Source organism: Marmota marmota, unplaced genomic scaffold (genome assembly GCF_001458135.2).
Source record: "Marmota marmota marmota unplaced genomic scaffold, marMar, whole genome shotgun sequence".
Lineage (NCBI taxonomy): Eukaryota > Metazoa > Chordata > Mammalia > Rodentia > Sciuridae > Marmota > Marmota marmota.
In genome coordinates, this window is record NW_026000174.1 from 63,553,538 (window position 1) to 63,576,233 (window position 22,696).

The 22,696-nt window shown below is 46.2% G+C and overlaps 1 protein-coding gene and 1 long non-coding RNA gene across 2 annotated transcripts in view; both read right to left on the reverse strand.

Annotated features, from left to right (window-relative positions):
* Positions 1-2,914: 2,914 nt before the first annotated feature.
* The window catches only part of Ddb1 (damage specific DNA binding protein 1), a 31,828-nt gene continuing 12,046 nt past the window's right edge, over positions 2,915-22,696 (reverse strand). Inside the window, exons 11-27 of the mRNA XM_015478033.2 lie at positions 21,220-21,295; positions 21,013-21,121; positions 18,644-18,822; positions 18,387-18,550; positions 18,203-18,310; positions 17,838-18,045; positions 16,797-16,892; positions 16,596-16,707; positions 14,750-14,873; positions 14,274-14,438; positions 13,505-13,599; positions 6,620-6,790; positions 6,143-6,252; positions 5,712-5,881; positions 5,409-5,511; positions 4,219-4,342; positions 2,915-3,707 (exon numbers count right to left, since the gene is read on the reverse strand). Of these exons, the coding sequence (XP_015333519.1) occupies positions 3,624-3,707; positions 4,219-4,342; positions 5,409-5,511; positions 5,712-5,881; positions 6,143-6,252; positions 6,620-6,790; positions 13,505-13,599; positions 14,274-14,438; positions 14,750-14,873; positions 16,596-16,707; positions 16,797-16,892; positions 17,838-18,045; positions 18,203-18,310; positions 18,387-18,550; positions 18,644-18,822; positions 21,013-21,121; positions 21,220-21,295 (2,198 nt within the window). The 3' untranslated portion in view covers positions 2,915-3,623. The remainder of the gene's footprint in view (positions 3,708-4,218; positions 4,343-5,408; positions 5,512-5,711; positions 5,882-6,142; positions 6,253-6,619; positions 6,791-13,504; positions 13,600-14,273; positions 14,439-14,749; positions 14,874-16,595; positions 16,708-16,796; positions 16,893-17,837; positions 18,046-18,202; positions 18,311-18,386; positions 18,551-18,643; positions 18,823-21,012; positions 21,122-21,219; positions 21,296-22,696) is intronic.
* Positions 10,692-13,194, reverse strand: LOC125612127. The gene is made up of 2 exons (XR_007342449.1): positions 11,224-13,194; positions 10,692-11,026 (listed from the first exon to the last, which is right to left on the reverse strand). It is a non-coding gene; the product is annotated as an uncharacterized LOC125612127 (long non-coding RNA).

Sequence of the window (22,696 nt, forward strand, 5' to 3'; positions counted from 1 at the left end):
CGGCCCTTGCGTGCGTGGACTGGTGGGTCCGCCAGCTCCCTGGCCAGGTCTTGAACTTACAGGCTATTTGAGCACCTCGGGGTCAGATGGCCAGGCTCCTGGCTCCCGGGGACGAGGCGGGCGGGGAGCCAGGAAAGCAGACCTGGAAGGCTCTCTTTAGCCTCCTTTTATTACAGCTGGCGGGTCAGAAGCTGGTAAGCTGCTAGGGGTTTAGGCAGGGAGTGATAGCCCATCCAGTGGGACGCTGAAAGGAGAACCAGATTTTACTTTCTGCGGGGACCAGGAATCTTCCCAATTAGTCAAGTTTTTGCATAAATCCCCTGGATAAGGAATTCGGTACTTGTCAAAAGCAGCCCAATCCCATTTTGAATAAGCTGGGGTTTTTTTTTGTTTTGTTTTTTTCTGAAAGTGTCTACTTCCCAAACTGGCCAATTCTTTTGGTTCTGCCTCCTCCTGTCACTGAGGTCCTTGACATTGGTGGCCACAAATAAACACTGGGTGCCTGCCAACTGTGACCTGGACACTCCCCTCCTTCTTAGATGCACCAGACTTTTATGCAGCCAAATGTGGCTTGGCTGTTTGGGCAACCTTATGATGCTGTTAGTTCATGACACGCTGTTTTCAGTAAAGGAAAACCTCAGGGATGTGTGTGTGTGTGTGTGTGTGTGTGTGTGTGTGTTGTTGATGTCAAGTTCTCAGCAAGTCAGTTGCCAGAGTGTTCTGTATCATAGGATGAGTGTGACCTCCATGTGTATGTGCCTTGAGTCCTAGGACAACTTTCCTTCTTGCTTCAAACATCCAAAGGTCACCTTGCCTCCTCACTGCCAACTGGAACACTCAGTTAAACGGGCACTCCTTCCTGGCCCCTCACCAGTTTCCTTAACACAGACATCATGGCTCATGCCGTCTTTCTCAGCACCCTCCAGCACACCTGGCAACCTCCATTCTTAACTCTCATACTTTAGGTAGGCCCACCCCCTCCTCCATCCTGCAAGACTCATTCTCTGGTAAGGTTTACTCTGCACCGTCTACAAGCAGATAGAAGAGGCTATATGCAGCTTTGTGCTAGAAGCAGGCCCTCATCACCCCATGAGGAATTCTGGATACGTAGCAGGTATGGAATTCCTCCGAGGAATCCCCAGGCCCCTTTCTGTGCCACTGGACTCCCTTCATTGCTCCTTTCGCTTCTGGGCATTCACCTTGCTCCATGGGAGCTCCACAGCTGGCTCCTTTAGTTTTGCTTTTGCTCTTCTTTTTCTTGTCCTCCTGTTTGACCCTGAGCTTCTTGGTTTGGATTAAGAGGCTCTAACTTAACACTTCTCATCTTTGAGGACTAGTTTGGGCATATCCTTTAATTCAGGTTCCTCAGTGTTTCTTCCCCACTTCTGTGGCTTGTGGCTTCTCGGGAACAAAAGGGACCCTCCACTGAGGGTGGAGGATCCAAGTTGCTGGCTGCAGACTGACGGCCTCTGGCTCAAGACCCTTCCAAATGGTCATGTGATGAGTCAGTGTTTCTATTATTCTCCCAAAGGTCCCTTCACGCAGAGGCCTGGAGTGAGGCTAGCTCATCAGCGCCTACATGGAACAGAGCCTGTCCAGCTGGCTGCAACAAGGCTCCAAAGACAACCTTTCACCCCTAGAGAGGTGATTAATAGTCTTTAAGAGGGGTGGGAGTGTGGCAGCAGAATGTCAGTGTCCAAAGGGTTGCTGGAATCCAATCCCAAGTGAATACACCCAAGACTAGGAAACAAAAAACAGCAAAACATGGCAAGGACTTCTAAATTCAATACCGAGGCCATTGAATACTGAATGTAGTGGGTCCCCGTGGCCATGGGTCAGACCACTAAAGAGCACCAGAATCATCCTCCCACCACATTCTTTTTGATATTGGCACCTTATAGTCAATCCGCCCATCCAGGATTAAATTTAAAAAATAATCACAATCTGAGACTGCTGCTTGCCTGCCTCATTAAAGCTTGTCTCTGGCATGGGGCAGGCCTTTTTCAAATTCAAACCATGACTTTAAGATTTCAAATCACAGTATTGAGTTTCAAGTTCAAAACTGTGGCTTTTGACATGCTATTTTCTCTCTGAAGACCCTTACCCCCACCCTCAGAAATCTCAGAAGGGAAAAAAGAGGGCAATAAAATTTTTAAAAATGACTCCTGAGCAGGAGCCTTACTTAGGAAGACCCCAAAGCTAGGATGCTCCCTTTGTGCTTGAAGCTAGAATCTCTCAAAACCACAGTTTGAACTTGAAACCACAATTTTCCTGACACTGTTTCAAAGGCTGGACTTAAAAGGGCCAGCTGGTATGTCAAGATCAACTCTATCCCACTTTTGGGACAGAGTACCCTTTATTCCCACTGGATAACTGGCAGGGGATGGGTTCACTCTGACCCGCTAAGCTTAAAGATGGCAGGCTCTGTTTGCAGGACTGAAGGGCAAACTTCAAATGTTCATTTGATTAGACCAAAGGAAATGAGATTCTAAAGGGCGTGTAGCAAGGAGGAACTAGGAGGTGCATGAGAAGCTATTTGGTAGCCGAGTCTGGCTAGGGGATAGTTGACTGTCAAAGGAGGCTAGGAACGGCAGCCCAAGCAGCCCAGGGCCTGCAGATTACTAGCAGAGAAGTGAATGGTGACTTGAGTCAAATGCAACCAAAATCACCACTGAATTTCCAAAACCAGACACTCATATCACAGCTTGGAATCCCACCAAAACCAATCATGTAACAAAGGAGAGGTGCAGATGTCATTTCACTGCTTGAGAAGCACTGTTCTAATACCAAGGACAAGTGACTGCAGCAGTTGCCATAAAGCAGGGGACAGTGCCTAGGTGTGCAGTAAATGGGCAGGATATACCTAGGATGCTGGACAACTAAGCAAAGGGAAAAAAGCAAAAACAAACGTATCTTTCTTAGAGTCTACTTTATTTGGTAAAACTCAGAAACTAACAACCAATTCCCAGCCCCCCACCTCCCCCTTCTCTCTGAAGAATGGAATTCCCAGAGACAAAGGGCTGTGGCTTGGGGATCATCCACCATCTCCATGTTACACTGGGGCAGCCCTGGCCCTGAACAGGTCTCCAGGCTTGATGCTCTCAGAGGCAAGAAGTAAAAGGAAGCTCTCACTTCAGAGACAATGAAACCCTCCTGACCCTCTTCCCCTCCACCTGCAACCTCCCACACCCACAACCTAAATAATAAAGGAAGTAAGAGGACAAAGCATGAGTGTCTCACACACTCAGAGAGAGAGAGAGAGAGAGAGAGAGAGAGCGCGCGTGCGCACGCGAACTTCCTTTCAACCAAAGAGCTGCAAAATCCCTCCCCAGGAAGGAGGACAAGTGGCAACACCAATCAAGGCTTGGTGGTCCAAAGTGATGGCTGGAATCATATAAGACTGGTAAAAATCCAGGGAGAAAATATTCCGCCTTCAGCCCATTCCCAGGTGTCTAGTGAACTGGTTTTAGTCCTAAGAAAGCCCCATTTCCACACAGGCGAACTGCGGCCCTGGGAGCAGCTGGCTTAGGGAGAGGCCTCCCATAGCCAAGAAGACAATGGTGGGGAGGAAAGGGAGGGCAGAGCCTTTGGGCAGGGCCAGGAAAGGGAAGCCCTGCCCTTGGCTAATGGATCCGGGTTAGCTCCTCCACAACCTTGATCAGGTCGTCTGCAGTGGCCTCTCGCTTCATACCGCTGCCATCGTCATACTGCAACGAGAGGGGGGGGAAGGTCCTGAGGCCAAGAGGGCTCCCCTCCTCAGCAGAGGAGGGAGAAGCCCACCAGCCATTGCTGCCACATGAAGGACAAAGCACTCACCAGAAACCCACCCTGCCCCTTGGGGACACATAGGTGAGCAAGGTCCTTTGAGACCCCAGGTGCACCATCTCCAGGGAGCAACAGCCCCAACTCCAGAATCATGGACATTTCTCCTGCCTGCAGGATCCTGAGCCTACCTCCCACCTCTGGATTGTGCCAGAGATCCCGGATATGCCCAAACGTGCCCTCACTGCTACAGTAGAGGGGCTAAGGCGCCTGCTACCTCGAGTGGACCCAGGAGCCTTTCCCTCAGACTCATTCTCACGCAGTGAGGCTCACTAAAGGCCAGACAGGTCTGCTGGCACCTCAAATCCTTGGAGGACAGTTGCCTGAGTCCTGCCATTCTTCTGGCAGGCCCTGCCCTGAATACCACTTGGCCAGAGTGAACTCCACACAGCTCACCTGTAGGTTTGCCACGACCTCCTGCATCTTGGGGCGGCTGATATCCAGGAAACTCTCAATCAGGTCACCATCAATGAAGCCCGTGGCAGGTTCTGTCTTTCTCTCAGTGTGAAAGGATCTCCAGGTGGACAGGTGAGTTAAGGAATGTGTGTTTACCTGGAAACACCCTGACAATCATCCCCACTTTTCAGCAAGACCACAATCTACAATGACTGCCAGGACTGAATAGGAAAAAACAGTTTCAACTGAAACACATACTGCTTTTTGGAACTAAAAGAAATTTTTTGTCTAATCCAATGGTTCTTAATTGGGTAATCTTAAAATAAATGTCTTTAAAATATAGGTCAGGGATTAGCACAAAGCCCTAACACACATGGGTATTTTTTTTACAAGTACTCTAGGCGAGTATGAGGTACACACCTGGTAAGAACCACTTGTCAAGTCTAGCCCCAAAGCATCACGGATGAATACGCTGAGGCTCAGTGACACAAGAGGCTGCCCAATGTCCTACTTATTAGCAAAAAACCAAGACACCTACTCCCTCCTTGGGCCAGACTCAGAGAGGAGCCCTTCCACCCCACCCCTGGAGAGGACTCTTGCTATCGCCACACTAAACAAACTTCCAGCCACATCTGGGCTCTGCGTGTGCCTGCAGGACTGACCCCGGAGTCCCAGCTTCTTCACTCTCCTCTGTTCTCCTGCTGGGATCTCCGGTGCCAGTGAGAGCTGCCCTTCGAGAGATCCCTGAGAGGAGACACTCCTGTGCTGTGATCTGAACTGTCTGACCCCCAACCAAGAAGGCCAGAGGCAAACAGTTGAGAAACATGAGTCCACCTTCTCATGACCAGCTGTACCTGGGTGATAAGCACGTGGGACTCATGGTGCTATTCTTTACTACTATGTATGTCGGAAATTCTCCACACAAAAAACTAATGATGGGGCGGGGATTGTGGCTCAGAGGCAGAGCAGTTGCCTTGCAAATGTGATGCACCAGGTTCAATCCTCAGCACCACATAAAAATGAATAAATGAAATAAAGATTTTTGCATCCATCTATAACTTAAAAAAAAAAAAAAAACTAATGAGAAACAGAAACATAGTCAAGACATTCCCTGAAGCAGCTCAGAGTAAGCAGCTCTTTGCATGTGCTGGGATGTGCTTCCCAGCATGGGGAGGGCTCACAGAGGATATAAAGAGTGCTCGATCTTGCCCACACTTTTGATGACTTTATTGAGGCGATTCTGCATGTCCAACAGGAGGTTGTACCAGCTCTCTGACAGTGAGGTCACCAGCCCTGAAGGAGGAAGAGGGCAGTGAGCCACACAGCAAGCACCTTCTAACCAGGGCAGCAAGCCAAGCACCAGCAGGAGGGACATGTTTGCTGCAGCCTCTGGTAAACTCCGGGTCTGTCTACTTGCCCTCCCAGGTCCCGCCAAATGGCAGTCCCAGGAAAGAAGACTGTGTGGGAGCAAAGCCCTGCAGGGGTGACCTTACCGATCATGCCGTTGACCGTGCCAAAGAGCACAGAGCCCTGTGTGGGGGTGGAAGTCTCGCCCAGATTCTGCATGACCAGAGAGCCGTGGCAGAAGACGTTGACAAACTCTCCCAGGTGGAAGAGCCCGACCTCTTGCAGGTGCTGCCGCTCCTCATCGGTGGTGGCGGCACTGAAAGGCGGCATGAGAAGTCACTACTCAGACCCATCTCCCTCATGAGGCCGGGGTACAGAACTACCTCAGTGAACACCCTGTGCTGGGCATCCTGGGGGGCCCCTCTGAAGAGGCCGGTCGGCAGGTCCATGCGGCCTTTGATTTTCATGAAGGAAATTCTACCCGTCAAGAGCAATTGAGCCTGAAGTAGCATCTGATGTCCTCAGCCCCACAGACCCAGGGCTCCACCCTGCCCACCAATCTGCCATTGTCACTCACCTGTCCTTCTGACACACAAACAAGTTAAAGGCATTTTCAGCCCCCAGGAAATTGTCGTCATCCAAGATTTCCACGGCACTCATCCAATTGGGATTAAAGTCTCGGGCAATCTTAAAACAGATGAGATGCAACATGAAATGTAACTGGAGTTTGTATGGAATCCAATTCTGGGACTTATCTCTTTTAGTCAGAAGCCCAGACCCTACTCTGCAGAATATATAGCCCCACGTTTAACAGTTGCCCTAGAGATTTCCCCCAGATCTGCAGCCAACACAGGCTATTTGGTTGCAACTTTACAGAGATGGAGCCTACTTGAGTTCTGGTTGTGGGGGGGTGGAAGGTCCTCAAGAAATACTTATGGATGCAGAACATATGCTCAGGGAACATGTCCCTGCCCCAGCTGGGCTTAAACACCTTCCGCACCAAACACCAGAAGGGGCTTCAGCTGCCAGTCTGCACCCCAAGCACCCCCACTACCTCTTCGAAGTTTCCCTCCATGGGCTTGTATGCGAGCAGCAGCACTGAGCGCATGAGGTCGCCCACCAGGATGAAATCGCCTTTGGTCTTCAGGTAGAGCGCCATGATGTTGTTGTAGTGATTGCACTCGGTGCGGAGCTCCTTCTCTGTGGTCCACTCATAGAGCCGCACCTGGAAGGCACACGAGCCTCAGCCTGGGAGCCAGGTCCTTGGGTGCCTGTTCCCCACCAATGCTCCACTGCAGCACTGCATCCCGGGGGGCAGTGTGGGTGGGCACCTGTCTGATGTGGCACTGGACGAACATTTTTTATTTTAGTTTTTATACTGCTGAAATAGGAAAGGAGGGCAAGCACATCAAACAAAGAATACAACATGTCCTTTACATGAAAAAACAAGCCCACGGAAAGGAGATAGCAGTGCCGGTGTAACGCTTCGGACACAGTGAACGGGACATCTTGTGTTCAGTTTCCTCATCGGAAAAGAAAAAGAAGAGGCTGTGGCTCAAGTTAAAGCACTCGACTAGCATGCGCGAGGCACTAGGTTCGATCCTCAAAACCACATTTTTATATTTATAAAATAAAGATATTGTGTCCACCTATAACTAAAAAATAAATATTAAAAAAAAAAAAGAATACCTCCCAACCACCTCTGAACCCTTCTCAAAACTCATACATTCCTGGAACTTTTTCATATGAACCCAACAAGTAGAGAAAACTGAATGGGAAAGTCCTACAGCAAGCACTTCCAGTAACTAAAGGAATCTAAAGAACCAGATTCTGTGGCTGCCCACTACTATCCTCCAGGAGGTTAAAAGAAACCCTATTTTTCTTCTCCATTATAATCTTTCTTTAATTTCAACCACAACTCCAAAAAACTGAAGATGGTTTATAATCAGCAGTGAAGGGCAGATAACTCAATACAGCTCCGTGCTAAGGAAAACAGATTCAAGTTGTCTGAGTGGACAGGCCTTCCCTGGCAGGTCCTTCAGGGCCTAAGTCATCCTGCATGGCCTCTGCATATTGAGGAACTCCTGAACAGAATACACTAAGCCATGATTTCTCAAGCGATGTCCAAAGAACCCCAACTCCTCAAGTCATTTGTTGTAATTATAATTGCTACCACAACTCCATTCACGGGTCCCCCCAGAACACCCATCTTCAAGTAATCCTAGCACGTCTGGACCTCCATACTCTAGCAATGGGAGTAAGGAAGGCTCCTCAGAGCTCCACAGGCCCTGACAACACCCCACCCATCTCCCTCTCACCATCTATCATGGAGACAGTCAAGACCAAGGTCAGACCCATCAAAAGCTTGACTCCCATTCTCTCCCCCAAAGACGCATGAGCTCTGCTGTCCAATATGGTAGCCACTACCAATGTGGCTAGTTCAAGTTCAGATGTACTATGAATATAAAATACACTCCAGATTTTGAAGTTTTAGTATGAAATAATGTAAAGTATCAAGTTATTTATACTTGTTATGGTTTGGATGTGAGGTATCCCCCAAAAGCTCATGTTTGAGACAATGTGAAGGTTCAAGGGAAATGACTGGGTTAGAATAATCTTATCCTAATTAGTGAATTAATCCCCCATAGGGATTAACTGGATGGTAATTGAAGTAGTAGAGTGTGGCTGGAGGAGGTAGGAATTGGGGCGTGACTTTGGGGGTACATATTTGTATCTGATGAGCAGAGTCTCTCTGCTTCCTGATCATCATATGAGTGGCTTCCCTTCACCACACTCTTCTATCATGATGTTCTGCCTCACCTTGAGCCCTAAGGAATGAATCCAGCCTTGTATGGAGACTTCTGAAAATGTGAGCCCTAAATAAACTTTTTCTCCTCTATAATTGTTCTGATTGGGTCCTTTAGTCACAGCAGTGAAAAAGCTGACTAAAATAATGATGACATGTTGAGACATTTTAGATAGTGTTAACTATATTATTACAATTAATTTCACTTACCATTTTTGGGAGGGAAGGGGTACTAGGAATTTAACCCAGGGGCAACTGACCACTGAGCTACATCCCCAGCCCTTTTTTAATACAGGGTCTAAGTTGCTTTAGGGTCTTGATAAATTGCTGAAGCTGGTCTTGAAACTATGATCCTCCTGTCTCAGCCTTCCAAGCTGCTAAGACTATATGTATGCATGCACCACGGCACCCACCAGCCTCAACGGCTTTTTATATTAATGCAACTGATAGAAAAGTTAAAATTTATGTGGCATTTCTATTGACCAGGAACACATGAGACATCTCCTGAGCTGACTGCCCATCCCACTCTTCCCAATTCTGACATCCATTCACTATGACTTCTGGAACAGTCATTAATCAAGTGTCCTTGCTTCCCTTGTTTACCTCTTTCTCTGGCCAGTGCCCTTATCCCTCCAATTGAAATGTGGCCCTCCCACTGTCCCTCACTCCACTGGCCTAGAAGCAGGATGGTCTTCCATGTTCCTCCTCACCTAGTAATTTCAGATGTGTCCCCTTCCCCTCTCCAAAGACCCCAATTTTGAACTTTATATCACCAGACTATAGCACCGTGTCCCTTGGAGCAGCCACTTGGACACTCACACCACCTTAGGGCTCTCTCCTACAACATGCCCACAATTCTTGATACTTTACTTTCTTACCTTTCTGCCCTCTTTCCCACTCATCTTGTCCATTTATATGATCACCATTTGAGCCTGTCATTAAAAAGAACTGCCCCTGCTCCTGAATCTCGTGTCCTCAGTTGCCAGGCATCTGTCATTATCCCCACAGCTCTAGAGATTCGCAACTCCCATACCCCCTCTCCCTTTATCACATTGACCAGACGAAACCTGCTTATGGTCAGTCAATGACAGGAAAAGGTGAACAACCAGCCAGGATGACTGTGCTCATTTTAAATTCAAGACTAACTGAGAGGAAGGGGTCTCCTACCCTGCTCAGTAACGTACACATCCCTAGTCCATTCGCTTCTTTGGTCTTTAAACAAAGAATCCACAGCCTCTCTACTCTCTCAAACCTCCAGCACCTCCCACAAGCAAGAGGGCTTCCACATGTCCCGACTCTGCCATCTCAGACCCACATGGTGTACCACATCCCACCTCCTCTGCCCATTCAAGAACGAGACTTTGGGGGTCAACCTACCAGCACGGTGTAGCAGTATGTCCCATACTGAAAAATTTAAAACAAAAGCTTTCAACCCGACATTTCCCTCTAGTCACCGACCTCCTTACTCTCTCCTAAGGGGTTTTCTATACTCGCTGTCCTCTCCTCCTCATCCTGGTTGAACCCACTTCAGTCAGGTTTCCACCTCACCATGCAACCAAGAGAGTTCTGATCATCACTACCGACATTCATGTGGTTAAAACCAATGGTCAACTTCCTTTTTTCATTTTTTACAGTACTGGGGATTGAACCCAGGAGTGCTCTATCACTGAGTTACAACCCAGCTTTTTTATATTTTTGTTTTGGAGACAGGGTCTTGCTAGGTTGCTGAGGCTGGCTCTGAACTTGTGATCCTCCTTCCTCAGCCTCCCAAGTCACTGGATGATAGGGGTGTACCATGGCACCCAGCTGAAACCAATGGTCAACTCAATGCATGTTACCTGACTCCTGGCAGCATTTGCAATTTGCCAGTTCTCTCCTGCTTGAAATATTTTCATCCCACGGCTTCCAGAACACTGTTTTCTCAGTGCTCCTCCTACTTCACGAAGTCATCTTCTCTGTTCACCTAGATCTTTTGCAAGCAGGAGGGTACCAGGGCTGTTTCCCTTGTCTACCACTTTCCATGCAGGGGTGATGCTAAGAGATCTAATCCAGACTTCTCACTTAAACGTCCCCTAATAGCTGCCATGCTACTTTCCAGCCTCCCTCTTCCTTTGATTCCAAACCTTTCCATCCCAGTTACCTGGGTGACATCTCCACTTAGTTACCCACTAGGATTTAATATGTTCACAACCAAATGTCTGGTTTCACCCTTCAACCCTGCTCTACTCACAATCTTCCCTGTCAATCACCGGCAGCTCCAACCTGCCCATTGCTCAGGCCAAGATCCTCATTCCTGGCCTCTCGCCCTCATGGGTTTTTAGTTTGTTTTATTTACTTCAGTGATGCTTGATTTTTCATAAAACAATGCAAAGCAAGCCAATTTTTGTTTCCAATAGTTAAAAGCACCCTTTAAAAAATTAAAAGATTAGAATATGGATCACACGGAGCTGTTTTCTTTAGAAGCACATAAGTAAATGAAAATGCCACAAGGATATCACACGCACATCAAATCAGCTCAGGACAGGCAGGGGGCAACAGGGTCCACCTGTCTAGATTCATCCTGGCAGACATTCACTATAGGGGAGCAGTTCTGCCTTTGGGCATGAAGCAGGTTACAGAGGTACATGAGGTATACAAGACTCATAAGACGCACATCTTGGGGCTGGGGATGTGGCTCAAGCGGTAGCGCGCTCGCCTGGCATGCGTGCGGCCCGGGTTCAATCCTCAGCACCACATACAAACAAAGATGTTGTGCCCGCCTAAAACTAAAAAATAAATATTAAAAAAAAAAAAAAATTCTCTCTCACTATCTCTCTCTGTCTCTCACTCTCTCTTTAAAAAAAAAAAAAGACGCACATCTATGTTAGAGCACCAACAACATTTGTCTTTGTTTTTTTTTTTTCAGATGGTCTCACTGTGTTGTTCAAGCTGGTCTCAACTCATAGGCTCAAGCAACCCTCCCGCCTCAACCTCCTGAGTAGCTGAGATTACCCCAATCCCAGCTTTCACCCCTCATCTTCAATGCATCAAAGCTCCCCCATCCCATCTTCATAACATGCATAATCTTATTTTTCTTTTCCTTTTGTGGGGTCTTGCTATGTTGCCCATGCTGAGCAATCTTCCTGCCTCAACCTCCCAGATGCTGGGACTAGAGGTGTGTGCAACACACCACATTTAGCATCTGAATACTCTTTACTTTATCCCCTGGTCCCAGAACCACTGACTGACATCTGGATATGACAAGAGCCCCCTGATATTGCTTTGATCCTTGGTGCCCTGTGGCCTTGCCAAAGAAGCATAAGGTATATAAGACTCAAGAGATTTCCACTACCCTCAGAATAAAACTGAAAATCCTTTTTTTTTTTTTTTTTGCATACTGAGGATTGAACCCAGGGGATGCTACATGCAAGTCCCCAGGCCTTTTTGTATTTTATTTTGAGATAGTCTCACTAAGTTACTGAGGTTGGCCTCAAACTTATGATCCTCCTGCCTCAGACTCTCAAGTAGCTGAGATTATAGGTGTGTGCCACAGCACCCAGCTAGAACCACCAGCCTCCCAGAATGTGCCAGCCCCTTGATGCCTTTGACTTAGCTCCCCGGACACCGGGCCTACTCTTACCTGGATGTCTCAGTCATCTCCCTCAGATCCGGACAGGGCTCCTCCCTCTGTGGAACCTGTCCCAGTGTGATGGCATGCAAGAGACCCTCCTGACTATCTGCTAGGAAAAAGGACTCCCACCCCCATGGCCCTCCCCCAGCCCCAGCCCCCTTTACTTTCACTATATCGTACGTAGCTTGTGTATCTATTTGCTCTCTTAAGCTCCAAAAGGGCACCTCTCTGTCCATTTTACTTATAACCAAATCCCAACTACAGTGCCTGGCATGCAGCAAGTGTTCAACTGGTATTTTCTGAAGGAACAAACTGACTAGAAACTTCTGATCTAAAGTATTCAAGTAACACTTCCTTACTTTCTGAACCTTTTTTTTTTTTAAGAGAGAGAGAAAGAATTTTTCAGTTTTCAGTGGACACAACACCTTTATTTTATTTATTATTTATTATTTTATTGAGGATCAAACCCAGCGCCCCGAGCATGCCAGGCGAGCACACCGCTTGAGCCACATCCCCAGCCCCTACTTTCTGAACCTTTAACATGCTATGATTCACTGTGACCCTCCAAGGCAAAAGGGTTCCAGGACACAGCATTTTCCCAATTTATTTCACTACAAAATTAAAAATGGTTTTTAAACAAAACATGAAGTTGTACACCTTAAATATGTATAATTTGTTTCTTGATTATATCTCAATAAAACTCAAAGTTTTTCTTTTGCAAGGGAGAAGGTAAAGTCATGGCAGAAAAAGAAAGAAGTGGAGGGGCTGGGCTTATGGTTCAGTGATAGAGCGCTCGCCTCATGTGTGCGTGACCCCTGGGTTGGATCCTCAGCACCACATAAAAATAAATAAGTGAAATAAAGGTATTGTGTTCCACTACAACTTAAAAAAAAAAAAAGAAGAAGAAGACGTGGAATATTTTACAGCACTAGTATTTCAAGAAACATGGTAGGATAATATGGTTTGGCTCATGATGTTCACGTGGATTACATGTTTTTTTTGACACTGAACACCGATTTCAGGGGCTACAGCCTTGTTAGTCCCCTCAGCACTCAGGATCTGATACACTTGGTTATATGAACCAAGTGCAGTAGCCAGGTGCAGTGGTGCACACCTGTAATCACAGCGACTCAAGAGGCTAAGGCACAAGGACCACAAGTTCAAAGCTAGCCTCAGCAACTTAGTGAGACTCTGTCTCAAAATAAAATAAAAAGGGCTGGGGATGTGTCTGAGTGCTTAAGCACCCTGGGTTCAATCCCTGGGGTTCTTTCAAAAAAATAAATTAAAAAAAAATTATTTAATAGAATATATACACACCACACACACACACACACACACACACACACACATATAAACCAACTGCAATGCCTGTCTCTGCTCCCCTGATTCCCAACTCAGAGCTCCGTCCTCCATTCCCACTAGTTTGCTATCCTCAAAAGCCTATACATACACGAGCCCCAGGTAAACTTAAGGGAGAATGTTGTGCAAACATGGTGTGCAACCTGAAGTGGTGTGGGTCTCACCGTGCTATTGATGCTGGCGAGCAGCTTCCCGTTAAATTCCACCATGGAGTACACAGCCCCTTTTACTTCCTTTTCAGCCACAGTCTGTAGTTTTCCTGGGAGAAAAAAGGATTTTTCATTCTTTTATGAGAGCCCACTTTACCTCATGTGGCTAGAGCCACTCTGGTTCTAAACCCCTTGCCTGAAAAGCAAGAAACACAGAATCCATATAGAGAGAGGTGAACCACCCCCTAGAGGACGAGCCCCACGGCAGTGTGCAGTGATCCAGGGAAGTATGCAAGCCACCTCCCCCCTGTGAAGACCAAACTTCATCTTGGCCTCATGGCTGGCTTCTGGGCTGATAGTTAATCTTTACAAACATCTAGGGTGGGAGTGGTGAGAACAGGTGCAGAGAAACAAATGCAAAGTGCTGAAGCTGGAATGGAAAGAGCTCCTAAGTGCTGGGCAGCCAAGAGGAAAACCAATAGGGAGTCTCGACTCCTACTCTGGCCACGAGATTCTCTCACCCACAATTCACCCGACCCCCCCTCTTCCCCCTCTCAAAACAACAGACAAGGGGAGAAACCTAAGCTAGACTTAACTGTGCCTGTGCCCTGCTCACCTACTCTGGGAATCAGTCAAATAGTCGACCGCTCAAGAGGAAGAACAGAGCGCCTCTTCTTGGCTTCTAAGCCCAGTTCTTCTGTTGCTTAACTGAGGCTGAGACCTCAACAGTCTGTCCCTTCCCGGCACTTCACATCCTTCAGAAGTGGGAGTTGGGGCCACTTACCATCAGAATACTGAAAGACGACAATTCGACCCTGCTTGGGCTCTGCCTCTTCAGGATACACCATTGCTGTGCCCACAATGAAGTATGTGTTGGGGTCTTTGCCCAACTTGCAGGAGACCAGGCTGAGTGCATACTCATTCTGTAGAAACTGGTGGGCGTGAAGCACTAAAAGGGGAGCACAAGAGCAAGGCCTGGCTGATGTCCCCTTGCCCCATCTCCACACACACAATCCCATCTTTCCTTGAGGCTGGTGGCTTACGTCATGATAGAACACTAAAGTCTTCTCAGGCTACCCATCTCCCATCAACCTAAGTTGAAGAGAGGGTACCCAGCGCTCCACACTCACAGCAACTCCCAAAGGCCCACCCCCTTCGTCTCCTTCTAGGAGGGTCTTCTACACAGTCAGGCTCTGGGGTTTTTTGGAAGAGCTCAGTTTAGGGAGGATGTGAGGAGGAAAAGACAGAGCTCATTTGCACCTTCAAAGGTGTGCTGGTCGATGATAAGGAGGTTGTGCACCTCCACCTCTTCTCCAAAGGAGGTCTCATGAGGGGCGGTACTGCTGGAGAAGAGCTTGCTGGAGCTGACACTGCTAGACAGGGCCTGTGAACAGAGAGAAGGCACATCAAGAACCTCATCAGGAAGGGATCAGTGAGATCAGGGAACAAGGCAGAGACTGAACAAGGAGAAGAATGGGCTGGGGCTAGCTCAGTGGTAGAATGCTTGCCTCACATGCACAAGGCCTGGGGTTTGATCCTCAGCACTGCAAAGCAGGGGTAGGGGGAGAAGCTAATGGCTGGCAGAGTGAGTGAAGCATGACAAACAGTGCTTCAGAGAAGATGTTGGAACCAATGACAAGAAGAAGCCAGTTTATGTATGCAACTGACATTCTGGCCCAAAACCTAAAGTCATCAAACATCATTAAAAAACAGTTGATGCTGCACGGTGGTGTACGCCTATAATCCCAGGGGCTTGGGAGGCTGAGGCAGGAGGATGGTGAGTTCAAAGTCAGCCTCAGCAACTTACTGAGGCTCGAAGCAACTCAGTGAGACTCTGCCTCTAAATAAAATACAAAAAAAGTTGAGCAACCCTGGGTTTAATCCCCAGTACCAAAAAAAAACCAGGATACTGCAAATCAAGAAAAGCTGAAGAGGAAAACGGGTGACCAACAAAGTGACAACTCCTCCATCTTCAACAGGAAGAGCAGGGAAGCACTTCAAATGAAAAAATAATGTAAAGATCTTCATTATCAATTAAGAAAGGAGGTCCTGTCAGATGTGTGGGAGGAAGAAGAGAGAACAAGCAGCAGAAAATGATCCACTAAGCCAATGATGTGCACCTCTAGTTTTTCTACTGTAGTCATTTTACAGATGGAAAAAACTGAAGGCTAGGCTTGCCCAATCAAGTCACATGACCAGCACTGACCCTCAGACCAGTTCTATCAGAACCCTCCCGCTCTTGCCTGTTATACCATACTGCCAATGGAGTCATCTGACTGATAGGACAACAGGAATTGTCCCTGTTGCAAAGTTATCAGGCAACAACCATGTTTGCTTCTCTTTTGCAGCAAAGGAGTGAATCCAGAGGCACCCTACCACTGAGCTACATCCTCACCCTTTAAATTTTTTGTTTCCAGACAGGATCTCACCAAGTTACTCAGGCTGGCCTCAAAAATCACCATCCTTGTCAGGGACAGTGTTTCACGCCTGTAACCCCAGCAGCCTGGGAAGCTTAGGCAGGAGGATCCCAAGTTCAAAGCCAGCCTCAGCAATTTAGTAAAGCCCTGAGCAACTTAACAAGATTCTATCTCAAAATTTTAAATAAAAAGGGTTGTGGATGTTGCTCAGTGGTTAAGTACCCCTGGGGGTTCAATCCCTGGGCACCAAAAAGAAAGAAAGAAATTGCCATCCTCCTGTCTCAGCCTCCTGAGTAGTTGGGATTACAGGTGTGTGCTGCCACACCCAGCTAGCAACCATTTTTTATAATGTTTTACTGGAACCAGCTAGGCCCACCTGTTGCCTTTCAGGCTACAATGACAAATGTGAGAAGCTAAGACTGACACCATATGACTTGCAAAGCTGAAAACACCTCCCATCTGACCCTTTGCAGAAAGCCTGCTGGTCCCTACCATCATTTCTTTTTTTTTTTTTTTTTTAAATTTTTTTTTTTTTTAATATTTATTTTTTAGTTTTCGGCAGACACAACATCTTTATTTGTATGTGGTGCTGAGGATCGAACCCAGGCCGCATGCATGCCAGGCGAGCATGCTACCGCTTGAGCCACATCCGGAGCCCCTACCATCATTTCTTTATCTGCTGCCCTCACCTGGGTGCTGGCACTGGGCCTCAGGGCAGTTGTGCCTCCACTTGTGTCTTGAACTTCAATGCGGCTGGAGAGGACCCCAAAGCACTGGGACACTTCCTGATAACAGATCTTCCTGCACAACAAGTACAGAACAACAGGGCCACTCAGAAAATCAGAGGCGTTCTCCACCCACTCCCGGCAGTTCCCACGGCCTGCACTCACCTGGGAGACTCGTAGAGAGGAACCGTGCGAATGTGCAGCTTCTGGATCTCATCGATGGTGCCAATGGTGAGGGTGCTATTGTTGGCCAGTGCCAGGCTGGAAAGAAGGGTCTAGGTTTAGATTGAGTAGACCCAAGGAAGGGAAGGATTCCACGAGGCAACTCCACAGAGGGAAGAAAAACAAGGTAGAATTATACCAGCTTACTCTAGGGCAGGGTCTCAACCTTGATTCTGCTAAAAATTACTTGGGGAGAGTTCATTCCGATGCCTAGTTCCACCCACAAGACGCTCCTATTTAACTGGACTGGATGGGTCTGGGTTTAGATTCTTAACAGTTTTCTATGTGATGCTGATGTGAAGCCAAGGTTGACAAACCAAGTGCTCCTGATCTAAGCAGGACAGTGATTCTCACACTACCTTGTGTACCAGCAACGGCTAGCTGCAGGGCTCTTGCTGCCACCAACCTTTACAGTTCTTTTTTCTTTTGGTGCTGGAACTCAAACACAGGCCTTCCTCTCTACCACTGAACTATAACCCCAGCTTCAGAATTCACATTTGTAAGAAGTTCCCAAATAGTGCTGGCTTTGGTTGGGGATACCCTTAAGAAACCCTGCTCCGGAGGAGTACATGATGATGCCTGAATCTGGGGTTCTGAAGTTTAATCAACTGAATCACCTGAGAAGTTTTCTGAAAATATATATTATACAGTTGAACCTCAGATCTACTCAATCAGACTCCAAGAAAAAAAGATAAAGCTCTTTTTATTTGTCTACGGCACCAGGGATGGACTACATCCAGGGCCTCACATATCCTAGGCAAGCACTCTATACAGGACATTATCACCCCAAATCTGTGTTTTTTGTTTTTTAAAAACTTCTTAATGTTTCTAATGGACAACCAGAAGTGAGAATCTCTGCCTTACACTTCCCACCACAGCTATTTACTAATTTTGACACTAGGAAAAAGCTTGAACGGAAGGGTTTGAAGACAACATGATGACCTCAATCAGTGGCTCGTGCTGAAGAAAGAAAAAGAGGCTCACCTGTCAGGGTAACCATCTGAGTTGAGGGGACACATGTAATTCACTTCCTTGAGGTTGACATTGGAGAAGACCAACTTGTGGTTGCTGCTATAGATGACAGTGGGCCGGTCAGAGCAAGCAAAGACGTTGGTGGTAGAAAGAGAACGGAAAGTCCTCAACACTGTGGGCTGGGTGCCCAAAGTCACCTTCTTTCGGTCGCTCAACAAGCCTACAGAAAGAATGGCATCAAGATCCAGTGAAAAGGAAAGAAAACAAGACAAACCGCTGGGTGGGAAGAAGGTTCAAAGCAGAGGCCTGAGGCCAAGAACTCCGTGTACTCAACACTCCCTGTCTGGAAGAGCCCCTCACTCCAACGCTCTTCTTACCTGTCTCAATGTTGAGCCCAAAGTAGAAAAGGGCTCCATCTCCCAAGGCACAAAGGAGGTAGTGGCTACTCTCAAAAGTGGTCATCAGGATGGAGCGAGGAATGATCTCTGTAGGAAAGAGGGACATTAAGTTTTTGTTCCACATTCCAAGTGATCCCACCCCAAGTCACCAAATGACATATACCTCCACCCAGCATCTCCTTGTGCAGTAGTTCAAAAGAAGGCAGCTTCAAGATACGGGCAGAGATGTCTGTCCAGAGGCCAATGGCACAAAGTGGGGATAGTCCATTGCTGTCCCCTAATGGGGTGATGTCCAAGCAAGCCACCTCATGTTCCATCTCTGTATGGCTAAACAAAAAGGAATATGGCAGAATAAGGAAATTCAAGAAAGAAAGCAGTCCCAGAGAATAGGGGAGGAAACAAGTGACAAATCACACACACCTGACCTGTCGGAGCTCTTGCGGATGGATCTGCAGGTAGTAAAGGGCCCTCCCCACAGCAACCACCACCTGACTGCTATTGCATGAGGCCACGCTGATGTTCTTGCCCTGAGGTTCCTTCCACTCACTGACCAGAGCTTTGGGCTCTTGAGAGACCAACCTCACAGATGCTGAAGTGATCTAGAGAAACAGCAGCAGTGGAAAGGGGTCAATGTTGCACTTGTAGAGACCTAATAAGCTACATGAGATCTCTTCTGCCCTATCATCATCCCTCAGTAGCCACAGGGGACTGGGTCTAGGACCCCAGCGGGAACCAAAATCTGCAGTTGCTCAAGTCCCTCATATAAAATGGTATTTGTATATACCTACACACACTCTCCCATATACTACAAATCATCTCTAGATTATTTATAATTCCTAAAACAACGTCAATGCTATGTAAGTAGTTGCTATATACTTTGTTTAGAAAATGAAGACAAGAAAAAGCATCTGTACATGTTGAGTTCAAAAGGCAATTTTTCCTCTCAAATATTTTCAGTCCAGGGTTAGTTGATTCCATGGATGCAGAACATATGGATATGGAGGGCTTTTCCCACATTCTTCCAATGTTTAATTACCACCAACATTTTTGATGCAGCTCTGAAAGAGACTGCCTTAAAGCTGCTTACACACCAGGATGGGTGGATCCTATTTCACTCAAATGAGGCTTGCTAGAGTAATGCAAACTGCATCCTGGGAAAAGGTATCAATGGCATCAGTCTGTGATGACTAGTCTAGTAGTTTCTTTCAACACCAAAATGAGACCTTCAGGATATCCAAGTTCTTAACTACGCAAGAGTCATTAAAATTACTTGAAGGTCCTTAGTGAAGGTCACAAACTGTATTGTAACATGCATTTGCTTGTTTTGGTGCTGGGGAGCAAACCCAGGCTTTCATGCATCTGCTCTGCAACTGAACACCACTCCGAGCCCCTGAAATATATTTTACAATTTTATTTTATCACTGAAATTAAACAAAAAAGTTGATAACATTGCATCTATTGATTTATCTGGGCTGTCATGACTGAGTTTACATTTAAGGATAAAATAATAGGTAAGTAGGCTGATGCCAGCCTTCAAATCAATTCTTATATACCAGGGACAAAACAAAGACTTATTGGGCTCATTTCACACTTGGTCCACTTGCCCTTTAGTTCTTACTAGTATGTCACTGCCAATTGGCTAAGTGGCAAATCAGTGGATAAAAAGATGGCATCGTTCATTAATCTTCACCAGGAAGACCCTGACTCTAACCACAAAAACAGAGAACAGTTCAAATATCAAGGAAAAAACTAAAAGCTGTCAAGTCACTCCACTCCAAAAGATGGCTGGGAGGTGGGAGGGTGTTCAGAAATCAGGCTCTTGTCGATAAATACCAATATCTGCCCCACGTCACAGACACATTTCAGGTAAGGATAAGCACAGAAGAAGAGCACTGGTTGTGATTAACACGTGCATGGGGCTGCCAATGATCATGTGGATGAAAGCATCATAATTTTTTGTCTTTCTTTGTGCTTTCAGTATTCCAAATACACATGTATCAGAGTTACAATAGGGAAAAAGTTTGATGGTCTCAGAAGATATAATACAAAGTGCTAAAATAGGACCCAAACATATATAATTGTGTGTAAGAGACCCCATCAATAAATACTTGTACAATTGTGGAAGAAAAATAAACCTAAGAGGAGCAACCATGAAGTCAAGAATTGTTATTTCTGTTGGGCACAATGGCATACACCTATAATCCTAGCAACTTGGAAGGCTGAAACAGGAGAAATAATGGGTTCAAGGCCAGCCTCACCAACTTAGTAAGGCCCTAAGCAGCTTGAGGGGACCCTATCTCAAAATAAAAATAAATGAAAAAGGCTGGAGATATAGCTCAGTGGTAAAGAGACTGTAGGTTCAGTCCTTAGTACAAAAAAAAAAGTTGTTATCAGGTGATATCTCCCCCCACCAACCTGAATTCCTCCATTATTTTCAGTGTCATAAAAACTGATGGTTTTAAGCCAGATACAGTGGTGCACACTTGTAATCCCAATAGCTAGGGAAGCTGAGGCAGGAGAATCATATGTTCGAAACCAGCCTCAGCAACTTAGTGAGGCCCCAAGCAACTTAGTTGTTAACTGGGAAGAAAAAAAAAAAAAAAAAGAAAAAAGAAAAATGGGAGGAGGAGTGGCTAGGGATGCGGCTCAGTGGTTAAGCGCCCTGGGTTCAATCCCAGGTACCAAAAATAAATAATTTTTTTAAAAAAACATAATGGTCTTAAAATCCAGTGGTACTCTGTACTGCACTCTAGGCAAAATTTAAGTAAATTACCTTCCTCAGTCATTACCTGGATAAGCTGCTGATGAGCCACATTACCACAGAAGAAAGTCTGCTGATCATCCACAAAACCCATCAGTTCAGTTTCTTCCACCTCTTCTCCATTTAGCATGAGAACTCTGCAGCAGGACCAAAGGCCTGAGTTAGTCTGGGACCAGCTTACCCACCTCACAACCTTCATCCCAGCGACCAAAACTAGAACTAGAACCATCCTTACCGTGTCTGGCCAACAAAAGAAAGCACCAAAGTGTCATCAGTCTCTCGGTTGGGGTCAGACCGCAGCGGCCATAAACCTGGAACAAGGAGAAAGGATTAAGAGACACACCACAGACCAATGCTCAATTTGCATACCTAAGGGAAGGACAGCCTGGCTCACATAGGAGCAAGAAAGTGGGAGTCAGAGTCCTGAGCTCAAATTCCCTTTGTGCTTTTCTGGCTCTAAGATTCTGAAGAAATCAGAGATTTTTAAGAACTTTTTTGAATTGGGACAGGTGGCTCACACCTATAATCCCAGGTACTTGGGAGGTGGAGGCTTGTGAATTTGAGGCCAGCCTGGGCAACCTATTGAAACCTCCATTTCAAAATAAAATTCTAAAATGGGACAAGGATATAGCTCTGTGGTACAGTACCTGCCTAGCATGCAAAAGGCCATGAACTCAATCCCCAGTACCACAAAATAAATTTTTTAACTGTTTTGAGCCTGATATTTTATATTTATTTGTTTTTGGTACTGGGGACTGAACTCAGGGGTCATTACCACTGAGTTACAGCCCTAGCCCTTTTAATTTATTGAGACCAGGTCTAAGATGTCCTGGCTGGCCTCAAATGTGTAATCCTCCTACCTCAGCCTTCTAAATCACTGGGATTACAAGCGTGCGCCACCACACCTAGCAATATTTTACATTTTAATTTTAGACTGGGTAATATTTTTCCATGACTCAAAGTTAAAATTTATTTTTAGGCTTGGGAATGCAGTTCAGTGGTAGAGCACTTGCCTAGCATGTATGAGGTCCTAGGTTTGACCCCAGCACCCCAAAAAGATTATTTTTTTAAAAGTTCACAGAGATGTCTCACCGCCATACCTTTCCAACCCACCCCCCAAGGTCATCCCTACCCATTTTTCATCTAGCCTTCTAATTTTTTTTTTTTAATTTAAGGAAATAGGATAAACACTATTACAAACAAATGCAGACATAATATACTATCACTGTTCTTTTTACTTAACAAGCTATGTTGGAGCCCTTATGAGAACACAGCACTTCTTCATTTTCTATCCCTACACAGGAAAATTAGACAGATAGACCCATTTATTAACAAGTCTCCACTGACACTTTCTCAACATTGTGCTCTAACATATAACACCATAAGGAATGAGCTTGCACCCATGCCACTTTGTACACATGAAGGTCTGTGGAGTAGCTTCTCAGAACTGGGATTGCAGCTAAATCACAAAAATCAACTTTCTTTTTTTTTTTTGGTGGTCCTGGAGATTGGACCCACAACCTTGCACATATTAGAGAAACACTCTACCACTGAACGATATCCTTAGCATTTTTTTATTTTGAGACAGTCTAAGTTGCCTAGGCTGGCCTCAAACTTGCAATTGGCTTCAGCTTCAAGCCTTCCAAACAGCTAGGATTACAAACATGCATCACCATCTGTGCCTCAAAATATAATGCTTCATGTTAACACAT